General features: G+C 42.1%; 1 protein-coding gene across 22 annotated transcripts in view; it reads right to left on the bottom strand.

The window, feature by feature from the left end:
- LOC306978931 (ankyrin-3-like) overlaps positions 1–20764 on the bottom strand; it is a 103159-nt gene that overhangs the window by 13197 nt on the left and 69198 nt on the right. For 7 of the 22 annotated variants that reach the window (XM_079577674.1, XM_079577672.1, XM_079577675.1 and 4 more), the window contains 16 exons: positions 20473–20569; positions 19377–19421; positions 18990–19096; positions 17765–17797; positions 15893–16117; positions 14664–14762; positions 13402–13556; positions 12013–12224; positions 11486–11693; positions 11083–11179; positions 10775–11003; positions 10546–10671; positions 9868–9990; positions 9387–9413; positions 8888–8969; positions 1990–7791 (listed from right to left, as the gene is read on the bottom strand). In XM_079577674.1, the coding sequence (XP_079433800.1) occupies positions 1990–7791; positions 8888–8969; positions 9387–9413; positions 9868–9990; positions 10546–10671; positions 10775–11003; positions 11083–11179; positions 11486–11693; positions 12013–12224; positions 13402–13556; positions 14664–14762; positions 15893–16117; positions 17765–17797; positions 18990–19096; positions 19377–19421; positions 20473–20569 (7667 nt within the window). The remainder of the gene's footprint in view (positions 1–1989; positions 7792–8887; positions 8970–9386; positions 9414–9867; positions 9991–10545; positions 10672–10774; positions 11004–11082; positions 11180–11485; positions 11694–12012; positions 12225–13401; positions 13557–14663; positions 14763–15892; positions 16118–17764; positions 17798–18989; positions 19097–19376; positions 19422–20472; positions 20570–20764) is intronic. The other 15 variants (XM_079577670.1, XM_079577664.1, XM_079577662.1 and 12 more) reach the window with 11 other exon arrangements.

Here is a 20764-nt window from a genome sequence, read left to right on the forward strand (position 1 = left end):
TGGCAAAAGCTGCAATTATTTATTTAGCTAATAAAATGTCTTATTCTTACAACAATGTATACTGTCTCTGCTGTGTCTTATTAAATATAAAACTTGCTTTTAGACCATAGACGAGTGCAAGGCATGTACCCTTGGTTGGGGCTCAAACTCAAGCTTTGCTTTGCTGTGTGTGTTAGTAACAGACTGAACAAGGTGTCTGGGAGTTCTCACCAGGAAATTTGTTTAAAAAAAAATCAGCATTTTGCCAGTATTTTAAATGGTGTTTGAGCTCTGTGATGTGCAATCATATTTCCAAAATCAATGAAATTGTGGGGCTCGTTGCCAAACTCTGCCTTGACCACGTGAAATACATGTGATTCTTGTTTATCAGTTCATACTTCTCAAATATAAAAGTGTTTATTTTTTATAAATTAATAACTTCCAAATCTAATCACAATCGCAATCCCTTCCAAAAAAAAAATCGCACTTATATATTTTTCAAAAATTGAACAGGCCTATTCCCAACTATTCTGAAAACTAGATACATTTTAATTCACTCCTAAACCATTGTCTGGTATGTTTTCACCCTGGCATACTGAGACAGCACTGGACAGAAGAAGAATAAAAGAGAACATCACATCACAGAGCACCCACAGTCCACCACAACAGCTGCATGCATCTCATCAGAGAGAGAGGAGAGCTTATAACAAGGGTTTAAAAGAGTTTACAAACTCTCTGTGACAGGAGCCGTGAGTGGCGCATCACCCTGACTCCCTCGCTTCTTGTGCTTCTGTCCTCCCACCAGTGTCCGCCTACACATCCTGGCTGTTTCACCCTCAGCTGACACTTGTGGGGGTGATGTGGTGGAGGTGGGTTGGGTGCAGGTGGGTGAAGGGCCGGCTCTCCTCTCTGACAGGGAAGTGTTCATGCTGCGTCGCCTGGTGTCCGCTGTGGCAAGTGATCTTTCCACTAATGAGTGTCCTGGCATGCCCCTAGCCTGGTCCGCTTTTCTATAACGAACTTTATAATCGGACTTTTTCCTAAATCCTTCACTAGTACATTTTTCTGACTTGTTTTTCCTACTATGGCTATCTCTATGTATTTGGTTATCCCTGATGCCCTGCTTTTTAACCACAGATTTTGTTACTACATTTTTCTTCTTTAGTGATATCAAAATAGGAATTTTGCTTTTCTGAAATGAATGCTCAGGTCGGACAAATATTTTGCTCATTGCATTGTCCTTCTCTAGTCTTTGCTTTGGGGTTTGTTGTGCTTTTGAAGACGTTTGACTGCATAGATTGTGATTAGGTACCCTAACTGGTAACCTAGACTTGCATATCTTAGTTTTGACTTCTTTGGCCGCAGTGTGTGTAACTGCTATGTGAGTGGTACATGAGTTTCCTATGCTACTATGTGCTTCTACTCTATTGCCCTCTTGTACTATGGGCTCTGTAGAGGGAAAGTTAGATACAACTTTGTCCAAATGAGCTGTATTTAAAGAAATATTAGGATAATCTAAGTTGATGCTCGTTGTATGGCTCTGAATATTGTGTGTTGAAACAGAGTCCATATTTTCCTCTGTCCCCCCTGAAGAACAATGGTTCATTACTCCTAATGATATATTGCTCAAATAGTGTGATATGTTTGATGAGCTATAGTTAGAATTGGCTGAATAAGTGGAGGTATCAGAGGTTGATGTTGTGTAATGAGATGAATTAAAAGTGCTTGTTGTTCTAGTTTTGGAAGTGCTATTTGAAACATCAAAGTTATTGTCATATGAAAACTTTGATCCTGTTCTAAAAGTGGAAAACGTGGGCTCGGTGTGAGCAGTGAAATCGTGGCATGAGCTGCTACAGCCAGCCCCGTTTGTAATCTCAAGCTGCACTGTGGTCGTCTGTATAGACATCTGTGGGAAACTCTCTGCGGACTCCTCAGTATCCTCCTGATCATCATGTGAGTCTAACTCTAAATCCCTGACTCGGTACCTGCCCGCTAAAGGGTAATGCTCACCAATCTGAAAAAACTGCAGCCTCTCCTCCACCATGTCCCTCTTGCTCATGTCAATCGCACCACTGCGCGTCATCTCAAACATCTTCCCTTCATGGAAGGGGAATGGGTTGGGCTCACTCGTGGGCGTGCTATCATCCGTTGGCGTTCGGGCTGGAGTGGTGTCTGGTGTTGTGGCCTGAGATTGCTCATCCACAGCCAGTCCAAATGGTTTAGGCTCATCATTACCCCCTTTTGTCCCGCCCACGTCCACTTCCTCTTCACTTTTGTTAGGCCACGGGTCAAAGTCCAGCCCTTTAGTGGCGACAGTCTTAAAAGTGGAGTTGAATTCTTCCTCTAATTTATAACTAAAGTAAGTGTCTGAAAACCCCTCTTTATCTGAGGGCTTCTGGTCAGTTGTGACACCGTCTTTTGTAATCCCATTTGTTTTCCCTCCATTTGTGTCTTTTTTACAAATGTCATTTTGATATTCCTCTGGTGTCTTCTCCTCCTCAATCACTTCCAGTTTTGTTGGAGGAAAAGGCCGGTCTGATGTCCTGTAAGAGTCAGACGCCCAGATATCTCTTCTACTGTCTGGGTGCCCATAAAGTTTTAAATCGACCTGTTCGCTCAGTCCATCGTCCTCATCCTGAAGTTCATACCCATCTAAAGAGTCTATCTCTGTGGCATCGGTGTCATGGGAAAACTCTGCTGTTGTAGCAATGGAACAGTCTGTTATGGACTGGTCATTCCCATTTTGTTCATAGTCGTAGTCATCTCCTTTACCGTTAGACCCTTTAGAACCATTGGACCCATTGGTGCCATTAGATTCTTTATTGTTCCCATTTTTGTCATTCTTTTTCATCTTCTTCTCTTTCTTCTTATCCTCCTCCTCCTCCTCCTCCTCTTTAGATTTAGATGTTAGTTTTTTACACGGGATTGGTTGAAAGATGGACTCCTCATCTTGCTCCTCCTCAGTTTGGCCGTCTTCAGTCCCCGAATGCACAGGAGTTGGAGGTTGGATGCGTATAATAGGCTCTCTTAGAAGATGTTTGTCATGCTCTTCTTGTAAATTCACCTCCATCATTTCTGTTTCTGTCTCCGAAGATGCACAAGACCCTTTCCTCTCAGTGTCGGACTTATCTGATGATGAATCTAAGGGGGGCGGTGGTGGGAACTCTATATACGCTATACCTTTGTCTCTTGGGATTTCTTTACTTTCCTGTGCTGTTTCAATCGGCCTATCCTCACCTGTGGACTGCAATCTGTTCAACGCATTCAACTCTTTCTCATTATCATAACTTTTTTGTTTATTTGCATTTGTTAGATCTGCCTCTGTGTCTGGACTTGCTATACTTTTTGGTGCCAATTCTTTGAATGTGAAAGCTGCTTTTTCCTCTACCTCTGATTCTTCTGATACCTCCATAATAGGACTTGGTTGCCCAGGCATGAATCCCATAAAACCATCTAGAGTCCGTGTGGTGAGATCATAGCTGATCTCTTCGGAGCTTGGGGTCTCTGGGGTTATTGGACTTTTCCCTGAACTGTCTATAAAAGAAACCTGCTCCAATGTATCATCATCAGGGCTAATGGGGCTAAGACCATTGTTAGACTTTTGCTTGGTATACAACGACCCCTTGGCATCTCTCTCTGCCTGTCTCCCCACCTGCACGCCCACATACACTGGTAAAGTCTTAATGCCCTTGAAATTGTCTTTGGCTGTTGCCGTGGTAGGGGATGTTAGCACTTTGTCAAGCACCTCTCTGGGACTTGTGAGGTTGTTGGAGTTTGAATCTTTAGGAGCATTATCCAAAATCTCAAAAGTCAAATCTGTCTTTCTTTGGGTTGCTTCAACACTGGGCCCTTTCTTGACTAATGTCGGTATTTGCGAAGGCCGGGTAGGTGATTTGAGAACTGGAATTTGAGATCGAAGGTTTTTGTTCACTTGTTGCTCTGATTCTACTTTTGACCTTTCAATTATCCCTTCCTTGGAATCAACTTTTAGGGTCTTCGTTACCTTTCTGTCCACATTTCCATTGTCTACAATGTTCTTAGTGTCTTTGCTTTGCATATCTGTAACACCTTTAGGTTTGCTGCTATCTTTCCAAACTGAGGAAATATTAAGGTTGGGCTGACTATCCTCCTTAGGGGATTTTAATGGTGATGTTGCCATAACCCTACTGCTTTCTTTTTCTGCATCCTTATCAACAACACCCTTTTCTACACCTTTAGTAAATACAGGAAGTTTACTCTCTTGCATCTTTTTCACTGACGGCTTTGGTGAGACGGGTGGGGGTATTTTAGTGGGACTAGCCTGACTGGCTTGCTTCTGGGCTGCAGCTTCAAACTTCATCCTCACTGCACTGACTCTGGATGTTGATCTAGGAGAAAGCGATTCGGATTCACTAGACCTGTCTGGCTCTGTTACATTTGCACTTTTCTGTGGGCTGCTTGGTAAACTCGAACTTTTCTTTTCAGTTGCTGTTGTGCTACTTAACATTTTACCAACAGAGGACTCCATTGATTTTCCCTTTTCTTGTGTCTCTGTTCCAGTCTTGGGCTTTTGCTGTGTTTTTTCGGGGCTACTGCAAACTGAACTGGGCCAAGATCGAGGCTCTCTTAATTGACGCTTCATAGGCTTTCTCTCCGGTGACTGCCACTCATCGTTCAGTTTTTCTGTTTTGTCACGGAAGAATTGAGAAACTTCACTTAGTTTCTCCTCAGCCTCTTTAACCGTCTGATCTACCCTGTCTTCATAAAGTAAATTTTCCCTACTCTTGCTTTCATGCTTGTCTTCAGTAAATCTCATCCACACCGCATGTTTAGGGCTGCCTGGTTCAGTGGTGTAATGGAGAACTGTTACCTTATCATATTGCCCTGATTCATCCCTATGTGCAAATTTACCAGATTTTGGGGAGCCTTCTTTGGACGATCCCCTTTTGGGACTACCTTGCAGTGGGCTACCGTCAGTACTCCTGCCAGATTCAGGACTTTGGTGTCGTTTTCTCTCAATTACTGTATCCTCTGTGTCAGACTGGGAAGCAGATGATGCATCAAGCTTCTCGGAAAGCAACATTTTTTCTGCAAAATTGTACGACTCACCTCGGATTTCTGACAGATCATCATCACAGTATTCAATTGAATGTTGGCTCAATAGTTTTAAGGCTTTGTATGAGTCGTCTGCTATGAGCTGCGCTGAGCTGGGTCGACTATCCTCCTCATTGGATACTGGAGTGTTAACTCGGGAAGTCTCCAGGAACGGGGGCAGTGTTTCCTCAGCAATAAGCTCCTCCTCTTCCTGTTGGACATCATCATAGTCTAAAAACTCCCTATATCCGCGATCCCCCTTATAGACATAAAGTTCTGGGTGTTTCTTTGTTTCTCTAATGATAACCTCTGTTGGTTCGGCCGTGCTATGCCCTTTTTCAATGTGAACCTCGATTATCCTTTCAACTTTAGGTTTAGACTTGACATCTCTATCTAAAAACCTAGGTGTTAGCTCGTCGCCTTTGACCGAATCCTGGCTAGCCTTGTGTTCAAATAGCCCTGCAAGCTCATTTGATGGATCCCTCCCTGACTGAAACGCTTTCATTATATCTCTTACCGACATGCCTTCCTCAATCATCTCTGCACTGTCTGTAAACTGGGGCTTATGGTAAAGCATCCTTGTAGTCGTGGTGATTTGAGTTTCCTCTTTTAGGCACACACTTTTGCTCATCATTGAATCGTCTGGTGTCATCTCTAAGGCTTGGGCCGAGCTACACGGATCTAGGTCTATGGGAGGGATAGCAGACGCAACATCCTCCATAGCTACACTAACCGAAGGGGGAATGGGCGAGTCGGTAAACAAAGGCTTAGGCCCTGTACTTTCTGCACTCTGGGGCGCTGAGGGGGTCTTTTCACTCCTGGTCTCAAAGCCACTGTCCGACAAAGGGCTCTTATCCTGCTCATGGGACAAATCCTCAGGTGACTCTAACATAGTTTCTGCCCCCTCAGCGAGTTTGCTCAAGTCCTTCTCAGAGGGAGAGGTGTGCATGCCTGAAGCCGGGGGCGGCATTTTGAGCTTGTTCTCTTGTAGTGTCATTGAAGGCTTTAGGACACGTTTCTGTTTCTCCTCTCCCTCTCTCCTCACCTCCTCCTCATACCGACTTTTCAATTCGGCCATTTTGGAAAGCGAGCTCGCACCAATTTCATTTGTCAAGTAATCCACAACCTTAGCCAATTCAATGTCCTTACTTGACAATGCTTGGTGTTTGAACAAAAGCTTGCTTTCTTCAAATGGAGGGTAAAACTCCGACAGTCTTTGGGCCTCCTCAATCTCATCTTTAGAGAACTCTTCCCACTCCTCTTCTTTACCATTACTTAAGATATCTTTCTGCAAGATCCGACTAACCTTCACTAAATCTTCCTTTACTCTTTCCACTAAAGTATACGGCTCCTCATCATCTAGTTTCTCTCTGGGCGTACCTGTGTTTGAGGTTTGGACTGTCTTTGCTGCTGTTGGCGTGTCTGTTTGCAAGATTGCCGTCATCCTTATCAAATCTTCCTTCATGTCTGCTACGTCTTTCAGAATCTCCTGATTGGAAGCAGCAGATCGATGGATAATTGGCGGTGTAATGAACGGAGGAGATTTCAATTGAGATTTTAATTTGGTTGCGGTCACACAAGTGGACATGGAAGAAGATGGAGAGGATGAGGTAGATGCGTGCTTTGCCATTTTGAGAGATCCTGGTCCAGGTTTGGCAGGGGAATCTGGGATGATGTTTACTAATGAATAGACAGGCAATGTAATTTTATTTGTGCTAACTGTGCATGTGGAAGGAGGTGCGGCCAATCTGAGGGAGCCATAGCCTGAACTACTTGGCACCGATTTATGAGTGGAAGATATTGATTTCAGTGTTCCGTATGCGGACACCGAACAGGTGTCTATTGCTTCATTTATGGCTGCGCTGAGAGTGGATGTTGCTGCCTGCGTAGTGGCATGGATCCTTTCCTGGAGACTAGTGCTTCTTTCGGATACAAGTCTGGACGAAGGTGAGGAGGGTGTTGAGGAGGAGGGGTACTTGACTGGGGACATCGAACCGTTCATCAATTCAGAGGATGCGATTGTTGTCTGTCCTGCTGAGGAAATTGATGAAAGTGGTGATCGACCAATACGTGAAGACAATGTTGGCTCTGGAGAGGTTTTTATGGGTGAGATATTGGAAATGTTTCTGACATTCGATTTGATTGGGGAACCTGTTTCTGATTTATAAGGAAGGTTGTACATGTTTAGCATAGTCTTTGGCGATGCTGGCGCTGAAGTTGAAGATCCATTGGTGAAGGAGTGAAGCGGAGATGTTCTTGATGTGTAAGCTGATGCAAGACTTTTAATTGAGGCCGGATCTGTTCCGTATTTGGAGGGGCTTCCAGGGGTAGCATAACTCACAGAGGTTTGGATAGGGTATTGGCCTTGCTGGACAACGGTTTTGATGGGGGAAGCCACACCTCGACACCGGACAGGGGAAGAAGACACAATTTCGACAGCGGCAGCTTTGACTGGAGATGGTATGGTGGTTGGTTGCGAATGGGTTCCCAATGCTGTTTTCATAGTGGGGGATGTTGGGGACAAAGACCAAGGTGATTTTAGTGGAGAACCAGCTGGTGGTGAGTGGGGCGGGGAATTGGAAGAGGTGATTGAACCCCCCAGTCCTGCTGCCCTTGCCTGGCCAGGGACGGTAATAGGAGCAGCCGTCCATGGTGGGTAAGGTCGGGTTGGAAAGACAGGTTTGTGAGGGTAACCAGCAGGCAGTGTTCTTGCTGGTGCGCTTCGCTCGACTGCTGTTTCTTCACACGAATAGTTTTAGAAAATAACGGTGCAGGACAAAATGACAAAGGGGGAGTTCAAAGAATAGTGGAGTGACAGAAAATTATGTGGGGCAAGAAAAAAAAAAGAAAACAACGAAACATGAAAGAGGGAAAGACCAGAGGAGGAAGAGTTGGTCAGTGACAAAGGTATCAGGTATCAATACAATTTGTTTAAAAAGCAATTCCAACACTGACAGAAGAGGAATTTATTACAAATGTCTGTGTGAGTCAGGGTAAACAACGAAAGAAGCAACGCAAATAAAGTGAAGGGCACATACAGCAAGGAAAGTAAAGTTCAAAATAAAATGATGAAATATTTGACAGCGAAAGAATGGCAAGACAAATGCACCAGGACAACACAAAAAACTCTTTTTTTGAATGTTGATAGTAATCATGAACTCCTCAATGTGAATAAAATCCGCTTTTTGAGTGCCTTTTATCTGTTTGGTTAAAAGAAAATTTCCAGCATTTTATCCTAAAACAAAGCCATGGACTGCTGAAAATAGTTGGGAACTATAAATATAACAGAAAATTGACTAAAATGCCCATTAAAGTGCATAGTTTCAGTTTTCAGATCCATTTTGTCATGCGGTTTGGTGTCAAGCAGTTTGCCAAAAAGTGAAAAAGGAAGCCAAACGTAACCTTAAAACATGCATTTTTGTCCCACGGAAGTTTCAAAAAGAAAATTCAGATTCAAACTGGGACAAATGCCTTCTCAAATATCAAATTTTGCTTTGACCCCTGTTTTAATATTTCTGCCAGCGAGTCAAAGGAAAATTTGTTATGTTTCTCAAATCAAACATTTGAAACGCAGCAATGAAAATTAACCCAGAAGTCCAACTCACAATGTGGAGCAAGCACAGCACAAAACTGAAAATCACTGATTGACCCATGCAAAAAATACCATGTACCATGTTGAGGACAGAGCATGTTATGTGGGTGAGGAATATGCATCCATTACATTCATAATATCACAACTAACTGCATATCTATCAATGATTAAAAGAGCTAAAGTTAATAATTGATTATGTAGGTTAATCTATCAAGGGGTTGTTAGTAAAAATATCAAACTCACTCTGTGCAGGCTCGGAGAGATAGCTGTAGCGCTTACGTAAGGCTAGGGATGCAAAGGTATGCCGTCTCTCTGTCTTTTCAGTCTGCAACAATAGCAAACACAACACCTTTTCAGTTCTGGGTGACCCTACATTATTACAAAGTGCTGCCAAATCAACAGTATTTGGCTTACAGTACTGCATAATGTTAGTAAATAGTGTCTTATCCAACACAGCAGCAAATAATTATGAGTAATATACTGGTAAGTGCTGCTATGTTACAAAGTGGGTTAGTTCACAGATATGTAAAGCACATTGTATGAGTATCTCTTACCACAAATGCTATATCTATACTATGATGTGAATAAGATATGGCGAACCTAATGGCATGCAAACACCTAATACAGCTATTATAGGTATTAGAGAAACATAATAAGCGCAAGGATAGGGCAATAATGTGCAAAGCAGGGGCCGCGTAGCGCGCAGAAAATGGACAGCACACGGTGGGAATGGTGCGGTTACCTCTTCCTCGGCATCTGACTCCACATCCTGGTTCCCAAGATGCATTGCAGGAACAGGAGTAGTAGTAACATAATGGAAAAGCAGGGGGGAAAAACGTCAGGGGTGAAAAAGGAGTGACTGAGAAGCCTCTTTAGCAAATTGAGCAAAGCAATAATGAAATAATATTGGCACCAAACACAGAAAGGTGTAAAGCGCACCGCAAATGAATACAAGCCATTGTAGCAGCCACAAAGGGCCCATGAGCCAAAAAGCATGTCACCCAAATCATAAAGTAGATAAATAAAACAGCCAATGACAAGAACCCACTGGAAAGGTAATCATATTTACACAGAAAGAAGCTTTAAACAGATAAAAGACACAGTGGCGGCAGATTGGCCATAGTCTTTCTCTGTCTTCAGTTATAGTTAATGAGGTGGTATTTCCCTATCCATGAGCATGGTTATGGAGGTGAGGACAGAAATGGTACCGGGTAGGATCGTACCTTCTTCACAGCGGGGAGTGTGAAGTTGAGATTACACACCGCGGTCTGAGGAAGTCCTTTCATGGTCTTACACTCTTTGAGGAACGTCAGGCGGCCGCACGGCTCCTGGCTGGGGTCTCGGACCTAAATAGAGCAGGTTAACCATGTTTATCTTCATAAACAGATTTTGTATACTTAACACGATATCAATGTGCGTGTGTGGTTGAGTATGTTTGGCAATGCAAAGAATGGAAGTCTATGAACTCTTCTACATGAGGGTTACATGATGGAGGGAGTCAAAGCATTATTTATTGTTTGAACCCTCATTGTTTATGTGGCAGATTTTTTGGTACTTGATAACTTGCACTTTAACTTATTAATTTACATGCATTTGTTCAAACACAATCTTCTGCAGAAATAGAAACCCAATAAGACACACTGAATGAAAGCTGCGGGCCCTGAACAGTCTTTTACCAAAATATTAATATTTTTGCTCTTACAATAACATGGGGAAGCTAGTCGCTTTATACCATCACACCATTTGATGTAAAGGTAAACAGGGCAAACAAATTGTTGTTTCGCAAAAGTAAATACAGAGATCATGATCCGTTGCTGATTTTATATACAGTAAAAACAGATGATCACAAACAATATTAACATGTGACTTCCTGGACTGGAAATGCTACGGGGATAGACTACCTTGACACAGAATGGCAACCGATTCTCCTTGAAGGCATAGAAGTTGAGGACTAACTGTTGACCAGCTTTGGTCAAAGGCGTCAAGTTTCCATAGCAATCCACATAGACTGGCCGACCCTCGAGAACCTGTGAAATGGGCCAGAAGTGAACATTTTATATTTCCTGTTGGATGTTGCCAAAGTATTCTATTACCATATTCTAAAGACAAACAATATACACCTAAACTTACCTCTATGTCTTTGCTCCGTGCTACTTCCTCAAAGTTCTCCTGCTGCTCGAGCGTCTTGTCCACCTTGTCGTCCGTCATGCAGAAGCACCTGAGCCTGGACTCCACCGGATCGTTCATTTTGGCAAAAACCACAAACTTAGCCATGTAGGGCACGCAGATGAGCTCCCGGTACAACTGAGTGGCCAGACCTACTGTCTCCGGGATCTGGTGACAGTCCGCCAACCAGAACCTACAGGAACAATCTTATCATTAACTCAAATTCGACAACAATTTAGCAAAACCCATGGATTATTGAACCGTTTTCTTACCTGGCCGAAACATTGGTGGTAAAGGACACACAGTCATTCACAAAGGTGAGAGGGGTTGTGCCTGTGATGTCTTCCCATTGTGCGGGCGATGTACCACCTGAAAGCATTCAAACATGGTGAGAAAATAAAAAATAAACAAAAAGAGATATGTAGATATACTGTTTAGGTGCATTTTTTAACTACTCAAGGTTTAGTTTAACATTGTTTCTGGGGAGGCCTGAAGCAGTGAAGCTCGCAAGGCTTATCCAGGATCCCCTAACAGCAGAAGTTTGCCTACTGTCCAGTGTGAATGTTATGTTGTAAGCATCTGTAGCATCTGGAGGAGACCCACCCAGACATGAGATCATGCAAACACAGAACGGCCCACGTGGTATTTCCCAAACTACTCCCTCAAATACAGTACCTGTGATGCTGCAGAGGAGACGCAGACACGGTGTGGAGTCCCCCTTGTAGCCATTGCTGAGTCCTTCTCCGGAGAGAGGCGGCACCGGGATCGTCATGGTGATGGGCTTGTGAAACTTCCTCCTCCTCGGCTCCACAGTGACGATGGGACTGAAGGTCGCGCGGTTACCAAGGATCTTCTGCACCAGCTCCTCAGGGATGGGCTGGGCCTAGCACAAATGTTTGAGTAAACTATAAGTAAAGTAAGTAGCCTAGTTAACTCCCTTGCTCTTAACTGAGTAGGTTAGGTAAGAGTAAGTAAGTTAAAAGGACAGAATCAGTTTGTTTCAGTGATATTTTTATGTATTGGTCAAAAGCTGAACTGACTTTGCTAATGTAAAGTACAGCAGAGAGGAATGAAAGCTATAATATTGACCACATAGCTAAGACAAAGGAAAAGAGATGATTTTTTTGAGGACTTTATCTAAATTACCAGCACATTCCATTGAAATATGTAGGAGAAACTTGGTGCAACAGACGACCACTCACCTGCAATCCGACTTTGATTTTCTTTGTCAGTGCCCCCTCAGGGAAAGAGGCCTGGACTGGTGGAAGGCTCCGGCTACACAATGTCCCACCCTCTGGTCCCATATGGTTCGTCTCCTGCCTGATCCGCGACACAACAGCAAAGTACTGCGGGAAGTCCTTGGTTACAATGCGGCATATTCGCTTCTTCTCCAGCTCCTCTGCACTGTCCAGCTCTGGATACAATAAAGCAGGTTTTTCAATCAAATGTAATATGAGCATAAAAATAGATTTGACCACTATCAGGTATCACACATATTTAAAAATACTATATGTAAGGATTAAACAACGAGGAGCCGTGCATTATACAGTTTTAATGCACAATGTGGAGGCAAGAACACCACAACGCGCAGCAAAAAAAGTAATAATAATTCTATCTCTCATTCTTCTGGCATTTGACAAATAGAAATATTTTTTAAAATTCTAATTGACCTAAAAAAAAAGAAGGAAATTTTAGTTTCAAGCCAGAGAGTGTATGTAAATAAATGGTTCCCACTGTAGAACATGATTAACTGTTGCTGGACTAACTGTGCGTTATAGATACAGACGGCATCGCGTCATAGAAGGGGGCGTGGCTTCGACAAGGGTGGGAAATAGAATCTTCTGGGAAATACAGTGAAACATAAACTTATTTATCACATACAAATAAAGTAAAGTCTAAATTGGGTCCATATGGATGTTTATTCACAGCAGATTGTGCTAGCAAGCGTAGCTAGTAGCTAGTGCTAGCAAGCGCTAGCACTATGCTAACATGTAGCATCATGTTAGCATGATTAGTTAGTTCTCGGTTATTTATGTATTTATGGGCTGTTGAACCACTTTACTCCTCTCCATGTCTTTGTATCTTTATTTAGTGGAAAACAATATTCATAATTCAGCATTTGTTAAAATAGTTTTTGAATAATTAGAGAAAGTTTAGATTTTTCTCCAAATTGTTTTCCCCTTAACTGTTTTCAAACATGACCGTATATGGGTGAATCCAGAGATGCCGTCTGTATCTATACAGTTTTAACGCACGCCAGTTAGCCAATCAGAATTGAGTATTCACCCAGACCATGGTATAAAAGTATATTATATATTATAAAGAAACAAAATGCAACTATGCAAGAGTAAACAAGTGCAAAACCAAGAAATAAAATTAAATACACTGGAAAACAGTCCAGATTTCAGATCACTTGAAACCCATTATTATGTTACTCTCGAGAAGAGGACATAACATTTTTTCTAATTACATCCAAAAGTTATCATAAACCACCATCATTCCTGCAACGCATTGAACAAAATTATGTAGATTAGATAATAAGGTCAAAGTGCTTAACCTAGTTAGAGAAATGTGGTGATTATTTTGCTAACCTTCGTCCATCCCATTGAGAATCTGGTTGAGGTCGTCCGTCTTACAGTCGTACAAATGCTCCTTCCAGGATTCCCCGTTCTCGCTCCTGAGCAGGATCAGCTCCCTCTCCTGGCCCCGCAATGAACCAAAATGTGGGATCTCCACAATTACCGGCCTGTCAATTCACACAGACCTATTAAATTAGCCATCGCCACCTCCCGTAATCCACAATACATTCAAGATAACGCGGTCTGTGATACTGTGAAGGGTGTCATGGCAAAAGCTTCCTCCATGCAGATTGTGGACAGTCAATGCCTTTTACCTTTGGTCAAGCATAACGAGACAGATGAGATGGTATGAGGGGAAGGAGGAGAAAGCTGCACAGCCCTTTGTACCAAACACTTCAATTAATTTGAGTTGAGACAAATACCCTCAATTAAAAGTTTTTATAATATTTTAACCCGTTTCTTACAAAGTTTTAGGTTTAGAAAAAGTAAGGTATTTTGTGCTTATTCTCCACCTCAAGTCCTCATCTCTGCCCCAACGTAAGAAAACATCCCTAATTATTATGGCTCTGTAACATAAAATAAAAAAAATCAGTAACAAAAAAATTACATACATGGCACATTGTCCAACAAAATAAAACATAAATCAAATTCTAATTCAAAAGGTGAGGTAACTTAATCATGAGAAGCAGGATGATGCCAACTGGAGGGAAATAACTCATGCCCAAAGAAGCGCAAGTCAATTCCACACAGCCAATAATAAAACAGTAGCTTTCAGTGACCGTCATAATAATCTAAGATCAAGGTAATTCAGATGAAGGTGGCGAGAACTGTGGTGCGTTTCTGTAGTTTTAGGAAGAAGATAAATCCCTATTGCGAAATTTTACCAAAACTGTGCAACCCTTGTATTAGAATAATGTTGTCTTCTTTCATCAGTACACTCTAAAAAGGGTATTGAACAAAACCTAGGCTCATTAAATATGCAAACAAAAGCTAAAAGAAAAGAGAGAACATTTCAATGTGATTTGATTTTCCACCTAGTTGCGGATTTACTTGATTTTCTTTAATCCAGAGTCCAAATTGAAAGCCACATCACGGGTCTGGTGTCGAGTTCTTCCCAAGACTACATTTGCTGACATTTGCTCCTAACGAAAAGGGATGGGTTAAAATAATATCTTCAGCATGAGTCGGCCTCAGTCATGTGACCCATGAGGAGGTGGGTGCACAGAGGGGGAGGAGCCAAGAGGGGGAGGATGCTTCGGTTTTTTGGTTCCTACCCAACAAATCTAGTTCCTCTGGGTCCCAGCTGAAGCATTGGACTAACCAGACTCTCGCCTTCGTTTAGGGCTGGCAGCTTTCGGGGAAGATGGAGTTTACTGTGTCCACACACCCGCACACAGACAACACACAGGGGCACAAAGCACACACTCGCAGGTCAGTAAAAGGGGGATATGCTAAAATGCATGTGGAAATGGGGCTTATGCATGTTTTTTCATCAGATTTTCTTTCTTTTTCCAATTCATACAAAGTCCTACAGTCAATCCCCGAGTTCCAATTCTCACGACCGACAAGGCTTATGCTCCATTTGTGCCAAAAAAAACAAAGCTGCTAACTCAAGTACATGTAAATATTTGAAAAAGCGACAAGCGAAGGACTAAACATTGTTAATCAGAAGTCAGACAACATTTGAATTATACAGGGTTACTTGAAACCGTCCTGAGAGACATTACAAAACATCTGTGGATTATTCAACACCAAACTTGTGGGAGAAATGATTTGTTCAAGAGGAGGGTCTTCTTGCTTTTGAAAAGAAAATATGTGTGGCTGGCGCTCCGGGCTAACACAACGCCCAAAAGGATTCATAATTCATCAACAGAATGCTAAAAGAGTATTTGCAAGTTTCGATCAGTCCTTGGTGTAAGACAAATGCGCCGTTGGGAGAGAATGTCTTGGAAGGCACTGTGGCAGGTATAGCTCACTCGGATAGTCGGCTGTCTTTCGATTCAAGGGTCGAAAGTTTGAAGCTGAACTGTCTTTTTGTCTCATAGAACTGCCACACCCATATTAACATGCTTTTACATTTGCAGCAGTCTGAAGGCCTCCTCATGTACACAAAACATAGCTATTACTTTATCCAGTTATATCAGCATACAAGTCACCAGAAATGATAAATTCTTCACGTTTGCCGCAATGATGAAGTTCAGAACTCCAGTCTTAGGGCAGAAATGTTTAGAATGATAAGTGATAGGGGTGAAATGCCCTGTATTTACCATAATAGTGCTTTTATTTAATCAAAGTAGCCACAATCAATCAAGTAGTCATCTCCACACTGTAGATCAACCACTTCTCTATACATTGCATTAACACACACACACATTCACAGACAAAGCCCAATGGTGGGAAAGGGAGATGACAAAAAGCTGGGGAGGGATGTCAACTCAACAAATCGAAATGCGTCAAAGCAAAAAGCTTTAATAGCATGTTTTTTTTTTTTTACTTTTCTTACCCCAGAAACTGTGCCCCTGCCGGTCCCACCTCCACCAGTCGACTGGCCAGTCCCTCCCCCTCCACCATGGGCGGAGGAGACGCAAGCTTGTGCCTCTTGACCAATCGGCACGTGATCCTGGTGGGCGCGGTGCACTTCCTGGGCGGGATGATGATGCGCATGCCGTTATGACGACTTCCTCTCATGGACCCGCCCCTGGCATCGACCATGAAACTGACCAAGAACCTGCAGGTGAGGAAAAATAGAAACAGAACACAGAGAAACGTGAAGAGGGTGTGGTGTGATTGAGTTTTCTTTGGTGGGGACTGATGATGTTTTAGTTGAGGTGATGTCCCTTCTCATGCTGTGGTCATCAAAAAAACACAAAAGAAGTGATAGATCAAAAACAAATACTCAACAAAATGTGAAGAATTCTGAGTTGGCTTTGCCGAATGTTTCTTTGTATCTTTAAACACGTAGCATTTGACCACACTGCAATGCTGCTTATTGAAGGCAAAATTCCAACTCAGGATTCTTTAAGTTCACCTGTGTTAGAAAAATGTTTTTGTTTCTAATTTGACTGAAAACTCATTATTATCTTCACACACACAACCACACCATGCAAAAACCGAAGTGTTAGTTAGCTGAAAGAGAGTATATATGAGGAGTTGCAAAACGGGCAACTACCTTTGAAATTAGGATTAATCATGAAAGATTTTTCTTTTCATAAATCATGTTTGTTATTACAGCTACAAAACATACTTGGAAGAAAACAGCATTTATCTGCTTTGCAACTTTACATTAGACTGTCAATGCATTTTTGTTTACAACAAAACTTTAAATATGACTGAGCTATACTGAGCTGTTACAGTGATATCCAGGATGTTTAACTATTGTTGTATGTGGTGCTGCTGAATAGCTGAAGCAGTGGAGGGTTGGTTGGCGTAACTTGTGTGTTATACCCAGTGCTACGTATTACAAAAGTAACGACTTACAGAAATATATTACTTTTTTCAGCAACAGAGGAATGTATTACTAAAACAAATACATTCATATATTAGTAATTATAATTTAAGTAACTCAAGTTACAGGTGTACTTAAATGGTTTGTATTGATGTACGAACAAAGAAAAAAAAACAGCCAAATCAAGTCGGGTACTGGTGTATAAGACCTGCAGTTGTGTGAAGCTAACATTATCAAACAAAACATGAGCGCATGGGGAAATCGAATTGCTCAGTGGCATTATTACTATTTCCTGTTTTTTTGCCAAAAGTAACTCAAAAGTAACTTAAAGTGTAACTCATTTTTCAAACAGTAATGTCTAATACAAACATATTACATTTTTAAAGTTGTAACTACTGATACAGAATATATTGTAATTTTAAAGAAACTTGCCCAACACTGGTTATACCGAAAAGTCTACTCTTTGCCAGCTCAATGGCGGAATGATTTACTTTTTTTTTTTCACTTTTGTTATTAATGGGCTTGATTAATGTTCTCAATGTACTTTAGTCACTTGCACTCTGTGATGGCAAACTACTCCAGTGGCCACAGCCTTTAGGCAGATGTAACACATTACTGAACATTACTGCAATAGCATCTCATCAGTCCTACAGCCAAAAATCCTGGAATATCACTTTCAAAAACGGGGTTTAAATGAGTTAGCACAATAGTTTCTCACTGCAACATATCTCACTTTTCCTGTCTAAAATAAAAAATATATGTGTAAGAATTCCAAAGCTATTAAGTTGAAGTGGAGCAAAGGCAAGCACAGATGTTATGAGGGAAAATCAAAAAAAGATGTTGGTGTGTCACTATGAAACCAAACTCAAAACCCAAAGAGAAAAGTGTTGAAGAGGGAAACCACGGGAAAACCATCAGTCAGTCAGTCACCTGCTGTCGTACTGCGGGAGCGGAGAGGAAAAACTGCAAGATGGACGACAAAGCAACGCAGGAGGGACAGGTCAACAAAGAGGAGCCACTGAGCACATGATTAACAAGAAAAATCAGATTCGACAAGCCCCCCGTTTTCACCAGGTTACGTGAAAGATGAGGAAGCAACAGCCAAGACAAGGCGCACACACAATTTCTTTATATTCCTGAGGTATTTTCAGGATAATAGCTGGAATGCTGCAAGACTGACAAATAAGACATGACTACCACTCTCTCTCACGGTAAATCACTATGGCCTATTTAGTGTAACCCAACATACTGACACCATTTTTAATCACTCTCATTTTAGTTTTGGTCTAGTGCAGGGGTGTCCAAACTTTTTTCACTGAGGGCCACATACAGAAAAATATACAAACAACAAATTATAATTTAGAATTTGCAGCGGGACAATTAAAAGTGGGCCACCGGCCGCAGTTGGCCCGTGGGCCATAGTATGGACACCTCTGGTCTAGTGGTTCAGGATAATGAAACGTGCAGCAAAGTAATTTGACTAAACCTATTTAAATCAATCAGAATATGTTGCTAATGTTCATATTAAAGGGTTTCAGGGAAGATAGTTTAGACTTAAAGCAATTCTAAGTAACTTGTTTACCTTAATAAATCCTTTTTGTAGTCCCTCTAGGGGTAATACAAGTTGCAACTTCGCTGTCTACGGGTCGGAGGAGAAGAAGCTAACAGGCTAACAGGCAAAGCTAACTGCGGGCTAGCACCACTTAAACAGTATTTACAGCCAAGTTTGAGTGAAAATAATTATCTCCATGGTGTAATTGGATGCACAATATCCCTCTCTCCCTTTATCTTTTCTATCAATGTAATATTTACTCTCACGGACAATTAATAAGTAAAAAAAACGCAACATGCTATGACATTTATGGCCTAGAGGCATGAGTTACTTAGTTCTGCTTTAAATTCAGTCCCCTCTGTTTCTATATACTATTTATGCTACATACCCTACTTTTACGTTCAGTCAGCAAATATATTTCAACAACAAAAACTATGCATAATTTAGTTGATGAAATGAACACTGCTTTATGCATACTTTATTCCTGGTCTAAGGGCTCACATCCTTCCTGCTGAAAATATGGACGCTAGCCATTCTACCATCAAACGAAGGACAAAGAAACAACTTTCGCATCTCGTGTGACTCTCTCCACGTGTTACTTACCCCGAGTGGATTGGTGAAGAGACCAGATTAACGTTATCAAGTGCGTCCGCCGTCCAGCTGTATCTCCTCAAAGACTCGTTGTCGCAGTCCTTCGCCACGGACAAATGCTGGAGTGAAGGAAAAACAACAGTGTTAGGTGGAAACGGATTTGCGTTTTGCAGTAGTTCGGTTCAGTGAAGGAGATGTCAATGGCACAAAAGGGTAGGATAAAAGGAAAGCTGCAAATTCATGAGAATGACTTGGAGTAATATGAGAATATGAGCAAACACAAATGTGGTTGATGGACATGTACTGATCATGTAAACCAAATAAAAATGAACTTAAAGGTAGAGAAATAAATCAAATCTCCCATGCATGTACAGTACGGCAGTAGGTCTCAGTCGGTACCTTGTTGCGCTGCTCTACAATGAAGGACTTTTCCTTACACATGGCCTGGAGCAGCGAGAGAGGAGAGGAGCAAAATTACCTGTCACATTCAGAAATAATCTCCTGGCCAAGTGCACTATTGGGCATCCACAGAGTATAACTGAGTCTCCCCACAGGCCATCCCCAATCCTGTTATAGCGTTTATACCGAGGTCCACCTAAACTTAACCTCCGGAGTCATTTTCGAACTTTCAGGAACATGGCGGTAATCCTTCCAATATGTGAAGAGTAGAAGTAGAAGCCGGTAACTAATCTCATTACTCCTTACCGTGAAATAATGTGACAGGATTGGTCGGCCTATTGTCAACAATGTCTCAGGTGTAAGAGGATTGATGACATTTGGCACGGCACCACAGCCTGATCGGCACACTTGGACATGTGCCCGTCCCCTGTAGTTTTAGCCTGGTTATTTGGTTCGAGAAGGTTAACTGGGTACAAAGGCTGGGTATTCTCATAGAGATATTATTAATAGACCGTCATTCCTCACTCATCCCCGTTTGATAAAATATCTACGTTCAAGGAGGAAATCATGGCGGATTTACAGACTCCCCCTCCCCAGCTCTGACGAAGCATGTTCCTAAAAAGGGCATAAGGGCGGGATCTTCACTGTAGACTTGGCCCTTACGTGACTTATAGTTTGCGCAGCTCCAAGAGAGTACAAGATTTCCAAAAAGCAGCCTGGTTTCTTTAATTGTAACTAACCCAGCGTTTTCACAGGAGGAATTATCTAGCTGTAGAAAGTTTAAGAAAATTAGAAACGAGGCTTTAAAGTTGTTTTTTACATGTCTAAAGTGCAATGCTTTCCAATGAGAGACTAGCGGCTACAAGAAGGTACTACAGCAATGGTGGAGCAATGGCGGCCTCTAGTGACGTCGTCACAAAGCAGAGCAGCCAGCGGCCATTGGGTATTCTGGTCACTATGTGTGTAATAGCCCATGTAAGTAAGTTTGCAAAGGTAAGGAACTTTCATGAGAATATCTGGAATACAGAAGTCCAGCCAATAACTGTTTGTCATGGGTTATCAAAACACCCCCCCAAAAGACCAAAAAAAAAATTACCTCTTTGTTCGCGAGCATCTCCTCGATCATCATGCTGTCGCGGGCGTAGGAGCTGCGGTTCAGAGTGTGGGACCTATCAGAACTGAAGGAACGCAGGCTTGGTGCAGTTACCAAGGCAACAATCACAAAGATGGACACACACAGGTGGGAGGGAGGGCGGGGTAAGGTGGAGGATACAGGGAAGTGAACAGAAAAAACAAAAACACAAACACATTAAATGCATGCAGCTTCCAGGAACCTGATGTGGCACCTTTAACAAGAGTGTACCACCGTGAGTGCAGCGTCGGTATTC

This window comes from Gobius niger (assembly GCF_951799975.1).
Source record: "Gobius niger genome assembly, chromosome: 19".
NCBI classification, from domain to species: Eukaryota; Metazoa; Chordata; class Actinopteri; order Gobiiformes; family Gobiidae; genus Gobius; species Gobius niger.